At 50.8% G+C, this 18,084-nt stretch overlaps 1 protein-coding gene across 1 annotated transcript in view; it reads right to left on the bottom strand.

Annotated features, from left to right (window-relative positions):
* VANGL1 (VANGL planar cell polarity protein 1) overlaps positions 1 to 14,623 on the bottom strand; it is a 54,437-nt gene extending 39,814 nt beyond the window's left edge. Inside the window, exons 1-2 of the mRNA XM_086717911.1 lie at positions 14,467 to 14,623; positions 6,308 to 6,511 (exon numbers count right to left, since the gene is read on the bottom strand). Coding sequence (XP_086574037.1) covers positions 6,308 to 6,378 — 71 coding nt within the window. The 5' untranslated portion in view covers positions 6,379 to 6,511; positions 14,467 to 14,623. The remainder of the gene's footprint in view (positions 1 to 6,307; positions 6,512 to 14,466) is intronic.
* Between the last annotated feature and the right edge of the window lie 3,461 nt (positions 14,624 to 18,084).

Here is an 18,084-nt window from a genome sequence, read left to right as displayed (position 1 = left end):
CAAAATGTTTACGCTTTGGTCTGTCCAAAAAAATCTGGGACACACTGTCACCCTACACCTTTGCATAAGACAAGAAGAAAGGAAATTCTAAACCAGCACAGAGAAGCATTTACTTCTCATTCCTAGAAATTCAAACTGAAAGTCATTCCCATAGGCTCTGGCTGAGTCCGAAGGACCCAGAGGAACACAAAAATCTAGTACAAATGACACCAAGGGGTGCAACTGTCTATGTGTGTGTATGTTCAGGCTGCTGCCTCATTTTACCCCAGATGCACTTCCTGGGTGGTCTTCCAGGGCAACCGTGAGAGCACCCTGCCTCGGGTCAATGTTGAAATTACAACAGGGATCAACTACTGTGTGAAGCTGAGTGTGGTCACAACCTAGCCATTAACCACCTACAGAAACTGGGACTCCCACCCCCGTCTGTGAACACTCAGTTCAGGAGCCCCCCCCAAAGGAGCCCCTCGGTGGCCAAGAGTAAGCTCCCTCAACCTCCGGTCTTATACGGCCTCCTTGACATCAGTCCTCCCTCAAACACTTGCCCTCATTCCCAAGGCCCCCCAGACAGGACAGAGCACTGCACACATAGACTCTGGGGACATCAGTCAGATCTCAGGTCTGCCCCTATTCGATTTGCACAAATTATTTAACTTCTGAAAACCTCAGTTTCCTCATCTGTTAACATGGGGATAATGATCATACCCCACAGATAACGTGTGCAGATTTCAGTTACAGGGGCCTCAAAGAAGGAGATATAAAAGGAGCTATTAATACACAATCCAACTCCTTCTCCACAGTGTCCTGTTAACCTATCATTTACCAAACAAAATCACATGCAGACTTCCTGGGGGCAAACTCCTACCTTATCAGTACCTCCCTAGGATAATCATTGGTTATTTCCTTCAAAGAGCAGGGAGGCTTTCTTGGTCCCAGAAGTTCTCAGTGACAGCATCTCCAACTGCTAGAGCATAACTTATCATCCCAATCTATTGCTAAATTAGAGTCTAGAAATACACGTGCTCTGGTCAACTTGGGTGTTTTATTTTAACCAGGTAACGAGGACAACAGCAGAGAATCTGTCTGTTTACCCAGAGATGCATCCATCAGTGCCAATCATTCCACTCCCACTTCGATTTAGAGAGCACCTCACGGTGTGCTTCAATTCATTAACTTCATTCAATCCTAACCGTGACTGTCTGAGGCTGGTGGCCTTGTCCCTGTTTTACAGATGAGGAAACTGAGGGTCATGGAGCTTAACTGACTTCCCAAAGTCGTAGTGAGCGGCAGAGCAGGATGTGAACCCAGGTCTGCTCCCACCACCGCGTCTCATACCCGCTACGCTGCGCTGATCTGCAGATCTGGTGGCACGAACATTCCTAATGCTCATCCTGACACCCTCTGTTGGATGAACTACCGGAGCCATGAAATCTGCCTGTGGAGCTACTTCTGGTGGCCACAAAGGCACTGTGAACTTGGACAGCATGAAGCGATGGGTCCCACGCTCTGGGCTGCCGAAGACACTCACTTCAAAAGGACCCAGTGGTGTGCGAAACAAAAAACAAGTTGGGAGAGCCTTCCCACGCGTCTGCGCAGTCTTCAGGATGAAGAGTGTGGACGAAGCCTAGAACCCCCGCTCCCCAGGGCCTCCATCGGCCAGACCCAGGAGCCTCCCCTTCCACCCTGTGTTTCCACCATCCCCAACCGCTTTCCCATCCATCACTCTTTCTGCCGTCAGCCAAGTCACATGCTCCCCCAACCCATCTATCTATTCACTAGTCCCAGGGGTCAAATCCTGTGACAGCACAAATTCCACTGGAAATCAAAATTCTTTCATTGAGTGCCAAGTGCTGAGCCTGAACGTTGCCAAGGCAGAAAGCAAGTGGGGAGGCACCCAGGGATGGAAACAGCCTCTCTAGGGCCAGCCATCAACCTGACCACCTCCACCCCCGCGGCTCTTAAAGGGCCCCGCAGCACCCAAAGGAGAAGTGACAGCCTAACCATTCCCCTGGCGACATCTGAGGTGAACCAGACAGGAGCCTACTATCTGATAACCCCGGGAAGGTTTCTCATCCCCCAGAGCCAGATACCCTAAACCAGTGCTTCCCACACCTGCACCAGGATGGGATTTAGGTACATTCGCTGGCCCCACCCCTAGGGAATTCTGGCAGGCAGACAATGGGAATCTGCATTTGTCACCAGCACCCCCGGTGATTAAGATGCGGGGGGTCCAGGGAAACTTGCCCCAAGGTGCTTCCCCCCAAATGCTCTGAGGAGGAGGGTTGTTGGGGGTGACTGCCTGGCAGCCTGGCTGTTTGTGACATGCCTGTATACAACAGGGGCTCAATAATGGGAGCCGTGAGTGTAACGCCTGGCTGCGCGATGTTGCGGCATAGCGTGGCTTCTTTATTAAAACAGCGTTAAGCGGATGAGGCTGGGGACGAGGCTCAGGCCAGCGTGCGTTGCGTCAGGACACAGCATCAGCAGTGGGGTCGGTCAACACTGGGCCGGTGCCTGTGGTCACACGGCTTTTACAAAAATCACCGGTGGTGAGTTACCGCTCCGGGAAGGTGTCGGAGCCAGTCCTAAATGGAGAAGTCCAACAAAATTACTGCCGTTCGGTGTTGTCCAGGGTGCAGAGCTTCGAGCTGCAGGATGGCCGCCTCACTACAGTGGGTGCTCACATGTCCATCTCTACGGCTCCAAATGCCGTGTCGAGTGCACTCCGGGAGAGGGCTCCCCGCTGTTTGCGGGATCTAAGAGTGGAAACAGGAGACTGAAGCAGGGGGCTGGGTAAGGCCACCACGCCACAAGAGGGCTGTGACAAAGGCATGCACGCCAGGGAGGGTCTCCGGCTCCGCCTCAGTGGTGTGGATCACCGGTGTGCCGGGCAGCTGTGTCAGCCACAGGAACCGGTGTCTTCACCTGTGAGTCGGTCTCTATGCAGCATCTGCCCATCAGAGTCCAGATCAGTGTAACTGTCCCGTGTGCGTGCGGGCGAGAGGGTGGAGAAGCCAGCGACGGCACGCAGGAGGCCCCAGCACGTGTCTGTACCTGCGTGTGTGTATGTGTGTGCAAACGCATCTACCCAGGTGGCTCTAGAGCTGAGCCCTTGGGGGCTGCTGTAAAATGCCCTTGCTCTAGCCAGAACCCCCATCGATTCCTGTTCCGTTCCCACCACAGTCGGCATTTCCTGGGAAGACTATTCAGCTCTGTGTCTGTTGTTGGTCTATTTCTATTTGGGGAAAGCCGGCCCCACCAGTCACTCCTCCCTTTCCTTCTCTACCACCACCCACTACCTGTCCTTTCTCTGCTGACTGTGGGGCTGGCTGGCCGCTTCCGGTCGGCATGGAGTCGGGTGGGAGGGCTGGGCACCTGGCAAACCGACTCTGGGGCGGCCTGGGAACAAAAGCACCAGTTCCCTCACCGCTCAGGCAGCCCTCTTTTGAACAATGCATTTCAGCACATGAGGGTCCTAGCCTGAGGGTCCTAGCAGGTACCTGCTAAGGGTTCATTAGCATCACTGTTATAGCTGTAGCATGTAACTCCAGGAACGCAAAAGGTAAGGCAAGGTCGGCTGAAGTCCGCACCATTTTCCCAGCAAGTTAACTGGACACCCTCTGGAGACAGCAGACATCACAAAACCAGACCACTGACCTCTTTGTTAAAAAGGAGTCACTTGTCATCTGTTTGGAACCCAGCCAGTCCCCCAAAGATGATCGCCGAGTCACTGGGCATATCAAGTTTGGTACACTTCATTATGCCTGAGTTAGGGGCCTACTAAAATTACCAAAAACCAAGGTCCCTCCCCTTTCCTACTTTTCATTCAAATTTCTGACAAATCCCTGAGCAGAGCAGCCTTCACGGGGACACTCCTGGGGGACACAATACCCTTGGCTGGGTCTAGGGCCTGCTTATGTGCCAGTGAGGGGTATTATTACCACTTAATATTCTTTACGCCCAGACAAAGAACTCCCTGGCATCCACCATCCACAGACTACAGGCTCGGTCCCATCGTCAATTACTACACCCTCCAGGGCTCTCAGAGAACTCACCGCATGTGGGTGCTGTTTTTCCCCATCCCTTCACCCAGAGCTTTTCTAAATAGGTATTCAGGAACATTCCTTGATTGCTTTATTGAAAGTCTCAGCTTGTGCTATCATTTGCCAAGGACTTTCCGCATGGGTCCGAAAAGGCACTAAGAATTCCGCAGGCTGTTTTAATTGGAAGTTATTGTCTCTTAAAGTCACCACGAGAGCACTGCTGTATCAATTTGTGGGGGGCCCCTGAGAGGCCGGAGGAAACAGCAGAGCACAGCCTGGGGCCTTGAAGTGTGACAGTTGGGACAAACATACAGGCAGGGGAGGCCAGAGATGGTTCCTACTCAGAACACGTCTTCCCCGATTCATCTCCAAGCACCAACAGAACCCCAAATTCCTACTTCTGTCACCACCATGTGGAAAAGGGAAGCTTGACACACTGACAAGGGAATGGCTTTCTCCAGTTAGAGCCAAAGATCTGATGTTTCCAAACAGCTGTTTCTGGTGTTTTAGAACTCGTCTGGTACATGTACCCAGCGGTTGAAACTTGTGATGAATCTCTGATCACCAGAGTGTTTCTGACTTTCTCGGGATCTGGGCTCATCTATGGTACTTGAAGCCTCACTCAGCAGGCTTCTGTTGCATATGCTGCCAGAAAGGCTTACCCAGGGTCTGGGCAAGCTCATTCACATCCCTGCCCCACATTTTTAGGATTAAAAGACCAACACATGAACATTTAGAAAATAATGGAGGTTTCAAAAACAACAACAACAACAATCAAAATCTTAATAACCCTATACTCAGAAACAGGACAAGCATCGTCAATGTTACCATTCATTTTCTCATAAGAATATGTAACTATTGTAACGTGCAAAGTTTTGACTCCTGTTTTTTTATAACACAGATTCATAAACATTGTCTCGGGTCATTAAACAATCTTTGGAGATTTTTGTTTTATATTCTTTCATTCTGTTCATATTCTTAATTACGAAACACACCCTTAGGGAAGATTGAATGGGTACAGAAAGATAAAGCGTAAACAAAACTGCCATCAGTCACCATCTCGTGTCTGGACCCTTTCCTGTGGGTGACCGCTGCGGGCAGCTTGGAGAATATCCTCCCAGACCTCCCGCTGCCTGTGTAAATCCAAATGGGCTCACAAACGAGTAAGTCAATTAGACAGACACATCTTACTGCCGTTTTACAAAACAAAATCCCACTCTGCATTCAGCTGCTTGTATGAGGAACTGCTTGGTCAGGGAAACACCACCTCCACTACCGTTCCCAGCCCACACTGGGCTGTGACCACAGCTGGACCTCTGAGCTGTGGCCAGTTGGAACCTTTGAATGTAATGCTGACATGCCAAGGCCATTAACAGCATTGATACGGCCACGGGATAGTGACCTCCCACCTTGTGCTGTGTTAAACGCTTTACAAGCACAATCTAATTTAATCCTCTCACTAGCCCTGTAAGTAGGGTACTGCTATACCCATTTCACAGGTGAGGAGTCTAAGTAAGAGGCAGCATATAGCACTACAACTTTACCATCTGTATTCTTAACCAGTTACAGTAGCACCCCTCCCTCCCTCCCTCCCTCCCTCCCTCCCTCCCTTCCTTCCTTCCTTCCCTTGTTCCTTTCCTCACCAAACATTCTGCAGGTCTGGAATACCGCAGGCTCTAGGAACACCAGTGCAGACCTGTGCACTTTGCACAGAGGAAGGCTACAGGGCCCCATCACCTCGGATGGCGTTTTTTTCATAACCTGGGCCTGTTCACTGGGAAAACTAGTCAGAGAGAGATATGGCACCAGGCCAATCCCACCACCTCGTGCATTAACCTCACAGCAAATGCCTAGTGGACAATGAGTCAGCAGCTTTGGGTAAAAAGCAACAAATTAACACTTTTTTTTTTTTTTAAACTTTCATTTACATTCTCGGTAAAGCTTTGGGAGAACTGTCATCTATGAGAAGCACTTAGAAATGGAAAACATTTCCACTGCAGGGAGAAACTTTAATTTAAAATCAGTTGTGAACACTTAAGGTCGTCAACCGTAATGGCAGCTGTAAAATATACATTGGTGGTATAGTTGCTCCCAATGCGAGTTAAATGCCCTTAACGTCCAGCAGCTTCTCACGCACCGTGGGCTGAACTTCCAGCCATCAGCAGCCCTGCAACCTGGCTTTGCCATTTGAAAAGTGAGTCTTGAAATCTGGACCCACCTGCCAGTGTCCCCAGAAGGAAATGTGGAACAACCCAGAGCTTACATACCCTTGTCTGTGAGATTTTTTCGAATGACTTGAATAGTAAGAATATCCAGAGTATGTGGATTCGGTATCCATAGCAATGGGGAGCTTGCTCTTGATGAAGGAGCGGGCAGTGTTTCTCCTCAGAGGTAGGGAATTTCACCTACTCGCCTCCTAAGACTGCAAAGGGTCTGGAGATCCAGGAGCCGCTCTTCGACAGGAACAAATTCTAGGAAAAGTGGAGAGAAAAAAAGAGATTTACCGTCAAAGGCAACCCAAAGATCTTGGAAGATAAATGACGGCAACCACCGCCTCTGGGGTCTCTGTTACGGAACAGAGTGAGCAAGGAAGAAGTGTCTGAGTGTTAAATGCACCGCCCAGGCAGCAATGAGCTTCCCCGGGTGTCTGGGAGGCAGGTGCGGGGCAAACCCCTTCCACAGCAGCAGGCAAACCAGAGCTGGGAGAGACCTGGCCCTTGGCCATTTCCTGGCCACAGCCTCGCTGCATGGGTTCAGGCTGGAGGAAGTGACTTCCCATCCCACAGCCTAGACAGTGCCCAGCCCCCACTGCCAGTTTGCCGGTCCCAAGAACAATACACAGGGAAGCAGCTTTTAAGGGATGTTGCTTGCAGTTGCTGAAAACCAATGAAAAAAAAAAAAGAAGGAAAGAAAAGAGAGAAAAAGTTTTTTGTCTCTTTAATCCAGGAATCCAAACACCTGAGAATTTATCCTAGGGAAAGAATTTTTTTTTTTTTTAAAGAAAAACTACTACCGCATTGTCTATAACAGTGGAAAGTGAGAAATCATCTAAATGCCCCCAAAGCAGAGGAATAGGTAAGGAAAACATGATTCATCCACCCAAAGAAAAATCATAGAGCTGTTTAAAATAATTACGAAGTATGGAAAGTTTTACAATATAATGGTAAATTTAAAAGGCAGACTACAGGGGCACCTGGGTGGTTCAGCTGGTTAATCGTCCAACTTCAGCTCAGGTTACGATCTCACGGTTCGTGGGTTCGAGCCCCGTGTCGGGCTCTGTGCAGACAGCTCAGAGCTTGGAGCCTGCTTCGGATTCTGTGTCTCCCTCTCTCTCTGCCCCTCCCTTGCTCGCGCTCTCTCTCCCTCTCTCTCAAAAATAAATAGATGTAAAAAATTTTTTTAAGTAAAAAATAAATAAATAAAAGACACACTACAGGATTATAAATACATCCTGAATCTGGGTTACAGTTACAATCATATAAAAGGCTTATGTAAACATGATTAAGAGGGAACATCAGAAAATGGAAGTAGGTGATTTATTTGTTGCCGGCTCCTGGGTGTTTCCCCAAATTCATTAGATATTGCATTGCAATAGAAATAAATGGGAAACATTTCCAAGTACATTCCTGAGCCCCACATGCTCAACCTTGACTTCTAGAAGCCCGAGAACCACAAGTCTGTCTGCCCCTGTATCCCTCACCCCAGAGCTGGTCTCCGCCCATTCAGGGCCCCTCCTTCCAGTGCAAACAAAGCCAGTGAGATAAGTGTGGAGAGAAAACAAAGGAGCTGCAAATGCCAATGCCCTCCCCGCCCCCCACAATGACCCTGCCAACAACCTGTAAACCTAGAGGCCCTCAGCCTCAAACACCGCTTAGGATGCGTCTGCCCTCAGCATTCGCTCTAAGTGAGGCATGTTCACTTCCAGGGGCTGTGACCCTGGGCGAACCTCCCTGGGCCTGGGTGTCCAGACTCATCATTTCTCCTCTGCCATCAAGAGCCCAAGGCGAGCAGTGGGGGGACATGGGTTCTAGCCAGACCTCTTCACTGTCCAGGACGACCTGGGAGGGGCCGCTTGCCTTGAAGTCGGCCTCAGTTTCCTCATCTGTCAAACTGGGATAAATCAGCCAGCCACTGTTCTCCCAGGGGTGATCTGAAAATGGCAACAGATACGGTATCGGGAGCTGGGTTCCAATCCCAGGCTTTATTGGTTATCCCCTTATTGGTTATGAAACCTCAAATTACTAAACCTCTCAGTACCAGGAGCTAATTAGCTAATTCTGGCTAAATGCTGCTGGCCTGTCTCAGAGGCAGGTGACCCAGGCCCTGAGACCTGGGCTGGTCCTGTTCATGCTTCCCAGTCATGACATCTCTGAGCCACTATTCACCCACCGCCCATAAAATGAGGCCACTTCACATGAGCTCCTCCTAAGGTTGGTGAGAACATTAAACCAGGCTCCCTGCGGAAGGCACATGGCAACCCAGGCTTCATTTCCCTCTTCCCTCCGCACAAGGATGTCATTCCAAGTCCTCATTAAAACCTCCGGCCATCTATTAGGACAACTCCAGGCACGTCCCTCAAAGGAAATCCTGGGCTCCCGAGTGACCTCTGGGGAAGGGCTTTACCTGACTCTACCGGCACCCACGTCCACGTTCTCCCACAAGTCCTGCCTGTACTCTTCAAAGGGGTGGTCTGTATCTGCTGCCACTCCCTCCCTCTCGACTGTCACCCCAATCCTCCTCCCTCGACACTCCACTGAACTAGCTCTAAGTGGGCCAAACCCAAAGGTCACAGCCTCGTCCTCCTTTCCCTAGACCTTCTGACCCCATTTCTGCATTCATCTACCTCTGCATTTAGCAAGCAGCCACAGGAGACCCCGGTAAGCGCTGCTGGGACACAGCAGAGACAACAGCACACGCACACGGCCCCCGGCCTGTCGTCCCAGAGCTCTCTGTTGCCCGTCAGCCTCTGACTTGATGGTACTGGTGCTACCATTTCTCCAACGCGCCTTCCCTCTCCCCCCATCGGGTTATCCCTTCAGTCTCAACACTCGCCCTTTCTTCTTCTTTGTCCACGGATTTATTCTCGCATAAGCTCCTTGGAGTTAGGAGCTATGATTTGCCTACACCAAGATACTCTGAACATGGTAGGTACCCAACAAATACTGAAAGAATCCCCAGGGCACATCTACTCGGCTACCTCTTTCCAATTTCCTCTGCCGGGGGGGGGGGGGGGGGTACAGTCCAGCCCGGTGCCACTTCTGACAGTCTCTTTCCTGTGACTCGCACACATCCTGCTGTCACTAAGTGCTGACGTCAGTCCTCAGGAGCCTCCGTCACTCTCCTGGTGCTCAGCCACCCACTTCCCCCAGGCTCTGTGGACAGAGGGCTCGTGTATTACGAAGCCTGCAGGTCTCCCCACAGAATCCAGTCTACACAGAGCTCGGGCCCTTTCTCCTAAATCATGCTGTCTCTATTTCAGTGATCTACTCTTGTCCAAGATCTGAGTAAGGATTAAGCACAAGCAGCAGCAGGCAAACGGACAAAATCCCGGGTGGACTCATTTTAAGGGCCAACGAAAGAGCTTCGATACAGCCCACAGGAACACCCATGGTGAAGCTTATCACTGCAATGCTATCTTTCGGAGACAGTTCGCCTCTATGCACAAGAAAGTAGCAGGATTCAAATAAGGTCAGAGGGATGCCTTATCAGGAAAATAATAAAGTAATGAAAAGGAATCAGGTTCCTGGGGTAATAAACTGATAGGCTGCTACACTGGCCTGAATAGGACAGTCATATAAACGTGTAAACATAGGGGTGTCTGGGTGGCTCAGTCAGTTAAGCATCAGACTCTTGGTTTCAGCACAGGTCATGATCTCACAGTTCATGGGATCGAGCCCTGCATCAGGCTCCATGCTGACAGTGCAGAGCCTGCTTCGGATCCTCTGTCTCCCCCTCTCTCTCTGCCCCCCCTTCACTTGCACATCTGTGCACGCGTCTATGCGCGCGCTCTCTCTCTCTCAAAATAAAAAAAAATATATATATATATATATAAATATGGATCCTGGAATCTGGAACTGTCCCTCTATCATCCTGGCCCCAGAGAGGACCCACACTGGCAGGTGCACAGCACCCAGAGTGATCTTTCATATCACAACGTGGAGGTCATTTCTCTGCTTGAAACCAGCACATGGATGGTGTCCCATGACAGTTGGCATAAACCAAAATCCTTCATTTGGTGTGTGGGCCCTGCCCACCTCCCAGGCTGCACTCTTCCTTCTCCAGCTCCAGGCCCTTCAAGGCACCAGGCTCTCCAACTTTGGCTCAGGTCATGATCTCACAGACTGTGAGTTCGAGCCCCCCATCCGGCTCTCTGCTGTCAGCACAGAGCCCGCTTTGGATCCTCTTCCCCCCTCTTTCTCTGCTCCTCCCCTGCTCACGCTCTCTCTCTCAAAAAACAAACATGAAAAAAAAATTCAAAAATAAATAAATACTGCTTCTTTCAAGAGGCCCTTCTGGACCCTCCAGTCTACATGAGGCCCCTTCACAGAATCCTATACTTTTCCTTTATGTCACAATTTCTAATCATACATTGCACGATTACTTAATGTCTGGCTCCAGTGGAGACTGTAAGCACCACCAGGGCAGGGACCACATTCGTTACTGTCTGTTCAGCTCCTGAAATATACCAGGCAATCAATAAATGTGTGCTGAGTAAGGGTTTCTGTGGCAGACCTCAGGCCGTGGAGGCCACAGATCCACTGTGGAAGAAACCCTAGCCATTGTCTAGTTTACATTCTCAGTTTTACAGAAGAGGAAAGTAACGCAGCGATTAGGTTAGTGGTGATGTCAGAACCACCAACTTTTTGCTCACACAACAATCTCACTGCAGACACACTAAGTAAAAATCAGCAGCAGTCTCGTTCAGCTGCTTCCCACAAACACCCTGACTACCCCCTCTCCCCCCCCCCCACCACTGCCCTCCTGCCTTTCACCCCTGTAGTACCAGCTATAGGCACTGCTTGGGTGGGAGACGGAGGCAAACACCAGGGAAGGGTGAGGGCTGGTCAAGTGACATCTCATGAAGGCCAGGAGGGCAACGCTGGGACAGGTGCACAGGGCACTTTTGACTGCATGGCAGCATCTTAAATTCTGGGATTCCCAGGCACAAATGTCAGAGAGAACCCCCTTCGCCATGCTTTATTAAAAACAAATTGAAGGTCACTGGCCTCAGAGAGGATCTTTCCCTAAAGTCAAGTTCACCCACATAAAATATACCTGACTACTACTTAAAAGAAAAACACAGTGTTCAGAAAATCATACGGGGGAAATAATATGTTACGGTAATGACAGTGGTAAACATAAGTTAACCTTGACGAAAAGGAAATTATAAAAACATCAACGGCTCTGCCTACAGCTATGAAGTAATTACGGGAACTCTGGTTTGGAGGGTAGAAAGTTATCTTGTGAGGGGTATGGAGACATACACTGTATTTAAAGAGCCACTCTGGGGGCGCCTGGGTGGCGCAGTCGGTTAAGCGTCCGACTTCAGCCAGGTCACGAGCTCGCGGTCCGTGAGTTCGAGCCCCGCGTCAGGCTCTGGGCTGATGGCTCGGAGCCTGGAGCCTGTTTCCGATTCTGTGTCTCCCTCTCTCTCTGCCCCTCCCCTGTTCATGCTCTGTCTCTCTCTGTCCCAAAAATAAATAAACGTTGAAAAAAATTTATTTTTATGGGGCACCTGGGTGGCGCAGTCGGTTAAGCGTCCGGCTTCGGCTCAGGTCATGATCTCTCAGTTCGTGAGTTTGAGCCCTGCATCAGGCTCTGTGCTGACAGTTCAGAGCCTGGAGCCTGCTTCGGATTCTGTGTCTCCCTCTCTCTCTGTCCCTGCCCCATTCATGTTGGGGCCCCATTCTCTCTCTCTATCTCTAAAAAAATAAACATTAAATTAAAAAAAAAAAAACAGATTGTTATGAGTACTACCTCCTCTGTAAATCCCATGGTGCCTAGTCCAATGATTGCTGTCCAATAAATGGCATTCAGAAAGGCACTAATGGGGACAGCAGCATGCACCTTTTCATCAGGCTGCAGGCGAGACCAAAGCCGCTGGCAGAAACATGGTCCACTTAAACCTGTCTTGTCCACCTTCTGGAAAATGGCATAGCACGATGCCCACATCACATGCCCACACACAGCTAGTCCCCTAACCACAGCTAGTTACCTTACAGAGAGAGAGCATGACAATAACAATTTAACAGACTACAGTTACTTGTGTGCTTACTATGTGTTGCGGACCATTTAAATCATTTGCATGCAATATCCCACTTAATCCTGAGAACAACAATGTAAAGGACATCAGATATTAATGTCATGCTACCGTTAAGGAAAGCAAGGTCACAGTAAGTGAAGGAGCCAGGGCTTGAACTCTGAGAATCTAATTCCAGAACCTGTGCGCTTAGCTATGGAAAACGAAGAGCAATACAGCAATTACCAGAACTGTTTATTTACACATTGGAGGGCAGGCAACCATCATAAATTGTCCCAAACCACACATAACCCACAAAGAATTTTGCAATTTCAACTCCTGCTCACAGGCCCGGTGTCCCAAGCGTTGCAGAGAGTCCGGAAGAAAAGAATCTGAAATAGCTGCAGGTCCAAAGGTAGAAACTGCTTATTAAAAATACAATGGGATAAGCACCCATGTAACCCAAAAATGCCGCTGAGGTCTGGGGTGACAAACAGGGTGTTTGTGTGTATCGGGGGATGGAGGGGAGAATAACTTCCTCACTCAACGCCTGTTCTTCAATAGACTAAGGTGACACGGAACTGGTGCTTGGTAAGGAAACTTTCCTTTATGGTTCTGTCCTGGTGCTCAAACACATAAGACGATAAAAATGTACTGCCTGGCAAGCAGTCCTTGCAAATATGCCGTCTCAAAATGCTGCCATTTTACTTACAAATTAAGTTGCAACCAAATAATTTCACTAATTACCTTGACAGACACCAATGTTTGGGAATTCTAAAGGCTCATGGATAGGTGAAGAGTGTCCTTTTCTCTGAACTGCAGAATAAAACAGTTTCCTCCCACAAATCAAAGCCCCAGCTAGATCACACTGATTTAATTCAGCTCTAAAAACTCTAATTAGTAGTTACATAAAATGACTAATTACTTTTCCCTGGTTTTAGGCAGTTTCTGCCATGTCACTTTAAAAAGCCTAGGAGCTGTGTAATCAACCCACCCGGAGGAGGAAGAATGCTAATTAGCATTGTTGATGGGTGACACAAGCTATAATATTTTCCAGCAACTCTGTAAAATTCATAAACATATCGGTGAAAACGGCCAGATTCTTTACAGCTTGCTGGCTTTTGGCATAAAGGTCTAAAAATACATGCACTTCCAACCACAGCCTCGTCCAAAGGGCTCAACAGAACGCACGCGCCAGCCACACAATCATCAGAATATTAAGCGCTCTGACATCTCTTAACGAGGAGCTAAACGGGCTCACGACACCTCCTCGGCTGGGCCTTGATGACCTGGTTTGAAGACGCGAAAACTGAGCAAGAGATTTCTCAGCTCCGAGGCTCAGCCGCTCACCTCCCGGCCGCCAGGCCACGGCTCCGCCCCCCGCCTGCCTCCGCCGGCGACGCGTTTAAATTTTTATAAAGCTTCACACTTCTGTGGGCGCGTTGCTTGGGGCAGTTCAAAGGCTGCAGGAGGAAGGGAGGTCCTGCCCGTGGCGAAGGCTGCCCCGGTGCGGTGAGATTTCCTCCAACGGGGACACCTCGGGCGGGGACTTGCCGGACGCCTTCTGCTCCACCCCGGCGTTTTTGAAAGTAAACTCCTACCTGCCTGTTGCGCTCTCCCGGGCGCAACCGGACTCGCCCCCCCCCCCCCCCCCAGGCCTCCGGGGCCGGCTCAGTTTTGCAAGCGAGGTGCGAACACAGGCCGGCTCTGTGCCGGTTTCTGGCCCGGGGCCGGCAGCTCCAGGGTCGAGCCCCGCGGCAGGGTGGGAACCGCGGTGCGCGCCTGACTCCCAGGGAGCGCAGGGCGGCCCGGCCCCCCCGCCCCGCTGGGCCGGTACAGCCGCCCGGGTGCCCCGGGAAGGTCGGCCACTCCCCGCCGGCCGGCCGGAACGCGCACCCCGGGGCGCACCCCAAAGTGCGGCCGGGGCAGAAGGCGGCGTCCGAGGCGTGGGGAGGGAGCGCCGGGGCGGCGGGGCAGGGGCCGGGGCAGGAGGGGCGCACCTCGCGGGCTCGGGAGAGGAGTGGGACCCCCGAGGCACGATCCGGGTGCGGTGCGCAGGCGGGGAGCGGGCTCCCGGGCGGGAGGCGAGGAGGGCGGGGACCCGGGGTCCCAGTCCGGGGTCGGGGCGCGGGGTCCCGCGGCGGGGAGCGGCTCCGCGCCCCGCGCCCGGCCTCCCGCGGGACTCACCTCCGCGCCGGCCGTGCGGGCTCCCCGGCCCGCGCTCTCGGCTCACAGCGGCCCCGGCTCTGCGGCCTGCGCTGGGCTCCCGTAGAGGCAGAGCCCCGCCGCCGCCGCCGCCGCCGCTGCACTGCCGCTTTCCGCTTCCTGTCCCGGCGCCGCCCCGCAGCCCGAGCCCAGCCCTGCGAGCCCGGCGCGGCCGCGAGCCAAGAGCAGCGAGCGCGGCCGGCCCCGCCGCGGGCCCGGCCCACCTGCAGCGGAGGGCGGGACCGGCCGGCGTCTCCCGGCCCCTCCCCGCCCGCCGTCGCTCCACACCCGAAGCTCGCACACACTCAGACACGCGCGTGCCCACTCAGGCACACACAGGCCCCAGGGACTGACCACACACACTCACTCAATCATTCGCTCACTCACTCATTCATACATCGTTAACGCCTGTCCCGGCCTCGACCCCACCCCGCACCCCAACATACTTGCACCCTTGAATGCTCGCGCGCGCACACACATATTCACAATCATGCACAAAATCCAAGCCTGTTTGCCCTGACCGGGGCCCCGCATACATTCACACAGACCAGGGACTGCCCCCCCCCCCCAACACACACACACACACTCATGTACACACATCCCAAGTACTGAGCTGCAAATGTCCATATACGCCCAACCAATACACGTTACTCACACTTAAGTTCACACACAGTCCAGGAAATGAGCCCACAAATAACCATACACCCCCACACCCCCACAGCCAACCCTCTCCCTTCTCTGACAGAGCAGTCACTGCCCCCCCCATCCCCACCCCAGCCAGTTTTCTGGAAACTGCTGGAAGAGCACACCTCTGAAGGCACACAGCCCCCGGGGTGGGGGGCTCAGTCCAGAAAGTGAGAGGATGGGAATGCCAACCTTGCAGCCTCTGGGGAGGATGATGGAAAGTGGCTGGTGCCCAGGCAGGCGCTGAACAGTTGTCATCTGTTTATTTGAATATCTGCATTCTTCTTACTTAGTTGTGTCGCGTGGGTAGGGCTGAGCATCCCTGTGGAGAGTCTGGAATCCGGCTGGAACCCAAAGTTGCTCACCTGACGAGCTCTCGTGTAGAGGCGTGTCTAATGAAGCACTGTGGGCAGTTGGTGTGGGGAAACACACGCCCACCCTAAGCTAGCCTTGGGGGAGGGGGGAGGAACTTCAGCCCCAAAGCCCACACTGTCCCCTCACCACCTCTTGCCCCATCCCTCTCGTCCCCATTGTCTCTCCCACATGTCACACTTCTTCAGAGGACATCATATGCTCAAAGTGCCAACCTTGAACCCCACCTGCAGCCTGCCACCCCAGGACATCTGCCCACCCCTCACCAACCTGTCACCTGTCTCCAGAGGGCAGGTGCTGCTGACGCGGGTAGCCACCTTCTTAAGGGTAAAACCAGTTGTCTATCCGCCGTGCTCAGGTGCAGAAATGTAGAGCTTTATAAAAACGTGTGTCTTTCGCAGTGCCTGGGTGGCTGAGTCGGTTGAGCGTCCAACTTCAGCTCTGGTCATGATCTCACGGTTTGTGAGTTCAAGCCCCGTGTTGTGCTCTGTGCTGACAGCTCAGAGCCTGGAGCCTGCTTCAGATTCTGTGTCCCCCTCTCTCTCCCCCCCCCACCCCTGCTTATGCTCTGTCTCTGTCTTTCAAAAATGAATAAACAAAAAAAAAATGTGTCTTTCATCTTTAAAATATAGACTCTTCAATGTTAGAACAGGTCAAGGATTTCCATTCCTAGTTATGATGCTCCTGGATAGCCCCCATGAAATACACAAATCCTCACTAAATTTTCCTGGGAAGTGATTATAATTCACCGTAGTTTATTAAATCTAGCTACCGTTACTATGTGCTTTCGGGGGGAAGGGGAACAGTGTAAAATAAACTCTATTTTAAGGTAATAAATTTGCATTTAAGTGCTATCCACTCTATGTTTTTTTTTTTTTTTTCAACGTTTATTTATTTTTGGGACAGAGAGAGACAGAGCATGAACGGGGGAGGGGCAGAGAGAGAGGGAGACACAGAATCAGAAACAGGCTCCAGGCTCTGAGCCATCAGCCCAGAGCCCGACGCGGGGCTCGAACCCACGGACCGCGAGATCGTGACCTGGCCGAAGTCGGACGCTTAACCGACTGCGCCACCCAGGCGCCCCCACTCTATGTTTTAATTCAATAATCTCAAGTATCCAAGTGTAGAAGGTAAGAGTTGGAAAACTTGTCAGGAGCTGAATGGTGGTCTGTGTAACCTGGAGGCTTGCCCTGGCTTCTGTTTTCTATCCTAAAGAGGATCAGGCTTATTTAGCTCTTGCCTAACAATAAATCCTCCAACTTAACCTGAATTAGTAGTGAAGGTAAAATTGTGGGTTCCAACGGCCACTCCATTGTTTCAATTCTCCATTTGTGCCAAACTCAAGTAGGGGCGTGGGGTACAACGTGTTGGGTGCTCTCAAGACTCCTGCATGACTGTATGTTTCACCAACTCATGTGTGTATTTCTCCCTTCCTGACCATGCTCATGGTATCCCCAAAGCCTAGAATGCTGCTCACTGAAATTCTCCCTGTCTGCCAAGATCCAGCTCAAAGGCTACCTCTTACCAAAGCCTTTTCCGGTTCTCACAACCAGGAAACATTCCTCCTCCCTATTTGGATTCACACAGCACTCTGGATTGTTTCACTTACCTTCTTACCTTCTATTGGTTATTTGCATTTCGCTCCCTAATAATGTGCAGCTACCACGTCTTCCCTTTATTTTCATCCAAGATCTTTCCACATGGTAGTTGCTTAAAAAAAAAAAAAAAAAAAAAAAAGCTTAGCAAATAAATGAGTGACTATAAAATGCCACTTGCCCTTGAGAAGTTTACAATCTTTTTTTTTAAGTGTTTGTTTATTTATGTGGGGAGGAGGGGCAGAGAGAGAGGGAGAGAGAATCCCAAGCAGGCTCTGTGCTGTCAGCACAGAGCCCTTCTTGGGGCTCGATCTCACGAACCATGACATCATGACCTCAGCCAAATCAAGAGTCGGATGCTTAACTGACTGAGGCACCTAGACACCCTGAGAAGTTTATAATCTAACCAGGGAACAATCTAATTGAAAAGTTATGACATGTACATAAAGATAGTCAACAACAGAAGAGAATACAGTACATAAAATGCTAAATGCACCAAAGGCATAATTTTTAAAAGTCCCTTATCCAGCCTCAAGAATTCTGAATACACCTGAGAAACAGCAGTTACAGGAGAAAGTCCTCTGATTAACAAAATAGACTGTATAAAACCCATGCTTTAAAGTGGGTAGACTTTATGAGTAGGAGAATCTCTCATATCCTCCCTTAGATACTGTCTATACTTAGTTTGCAAACATTTCTGATAAACTTCATCATCTGATTTCTAAACCCACCGTAGATAAGATACTTATCAAAGCAGAACAGGGGATGACCTCAGGAGACCTCAGGGTCTGCAAAGGTCATTATGAAGCTTGTTTAATTCCCAAATTCCTGCCCTTTTGCCAGTTACCTCTCTTGGCACACTGTCACATCACAGAATAATAGTGATGAACCTGAGTTATAAAGATTAGATGGATATTCTGTATACAGTACTCTAAGAAGACAGGAGGGG

Source organism: Puma concolor, chromosome C1, assembly GCF_028749965.1.
Source record: "Puma concolor isolate L17-30 chromosome C1, mPumCon1.1.hap2, whole genome shotgun sequence".
NCBI lineage: Eukaryota > Metazoa > Chordata > Mammalia > Carnivora > Felidae > Puma > Puma concolor.
The sequence above is the reverse complement of the archived record's forward strand: the minus strand, read 5'-3'. Positions and strand labels throughout refer to the sequence as shown.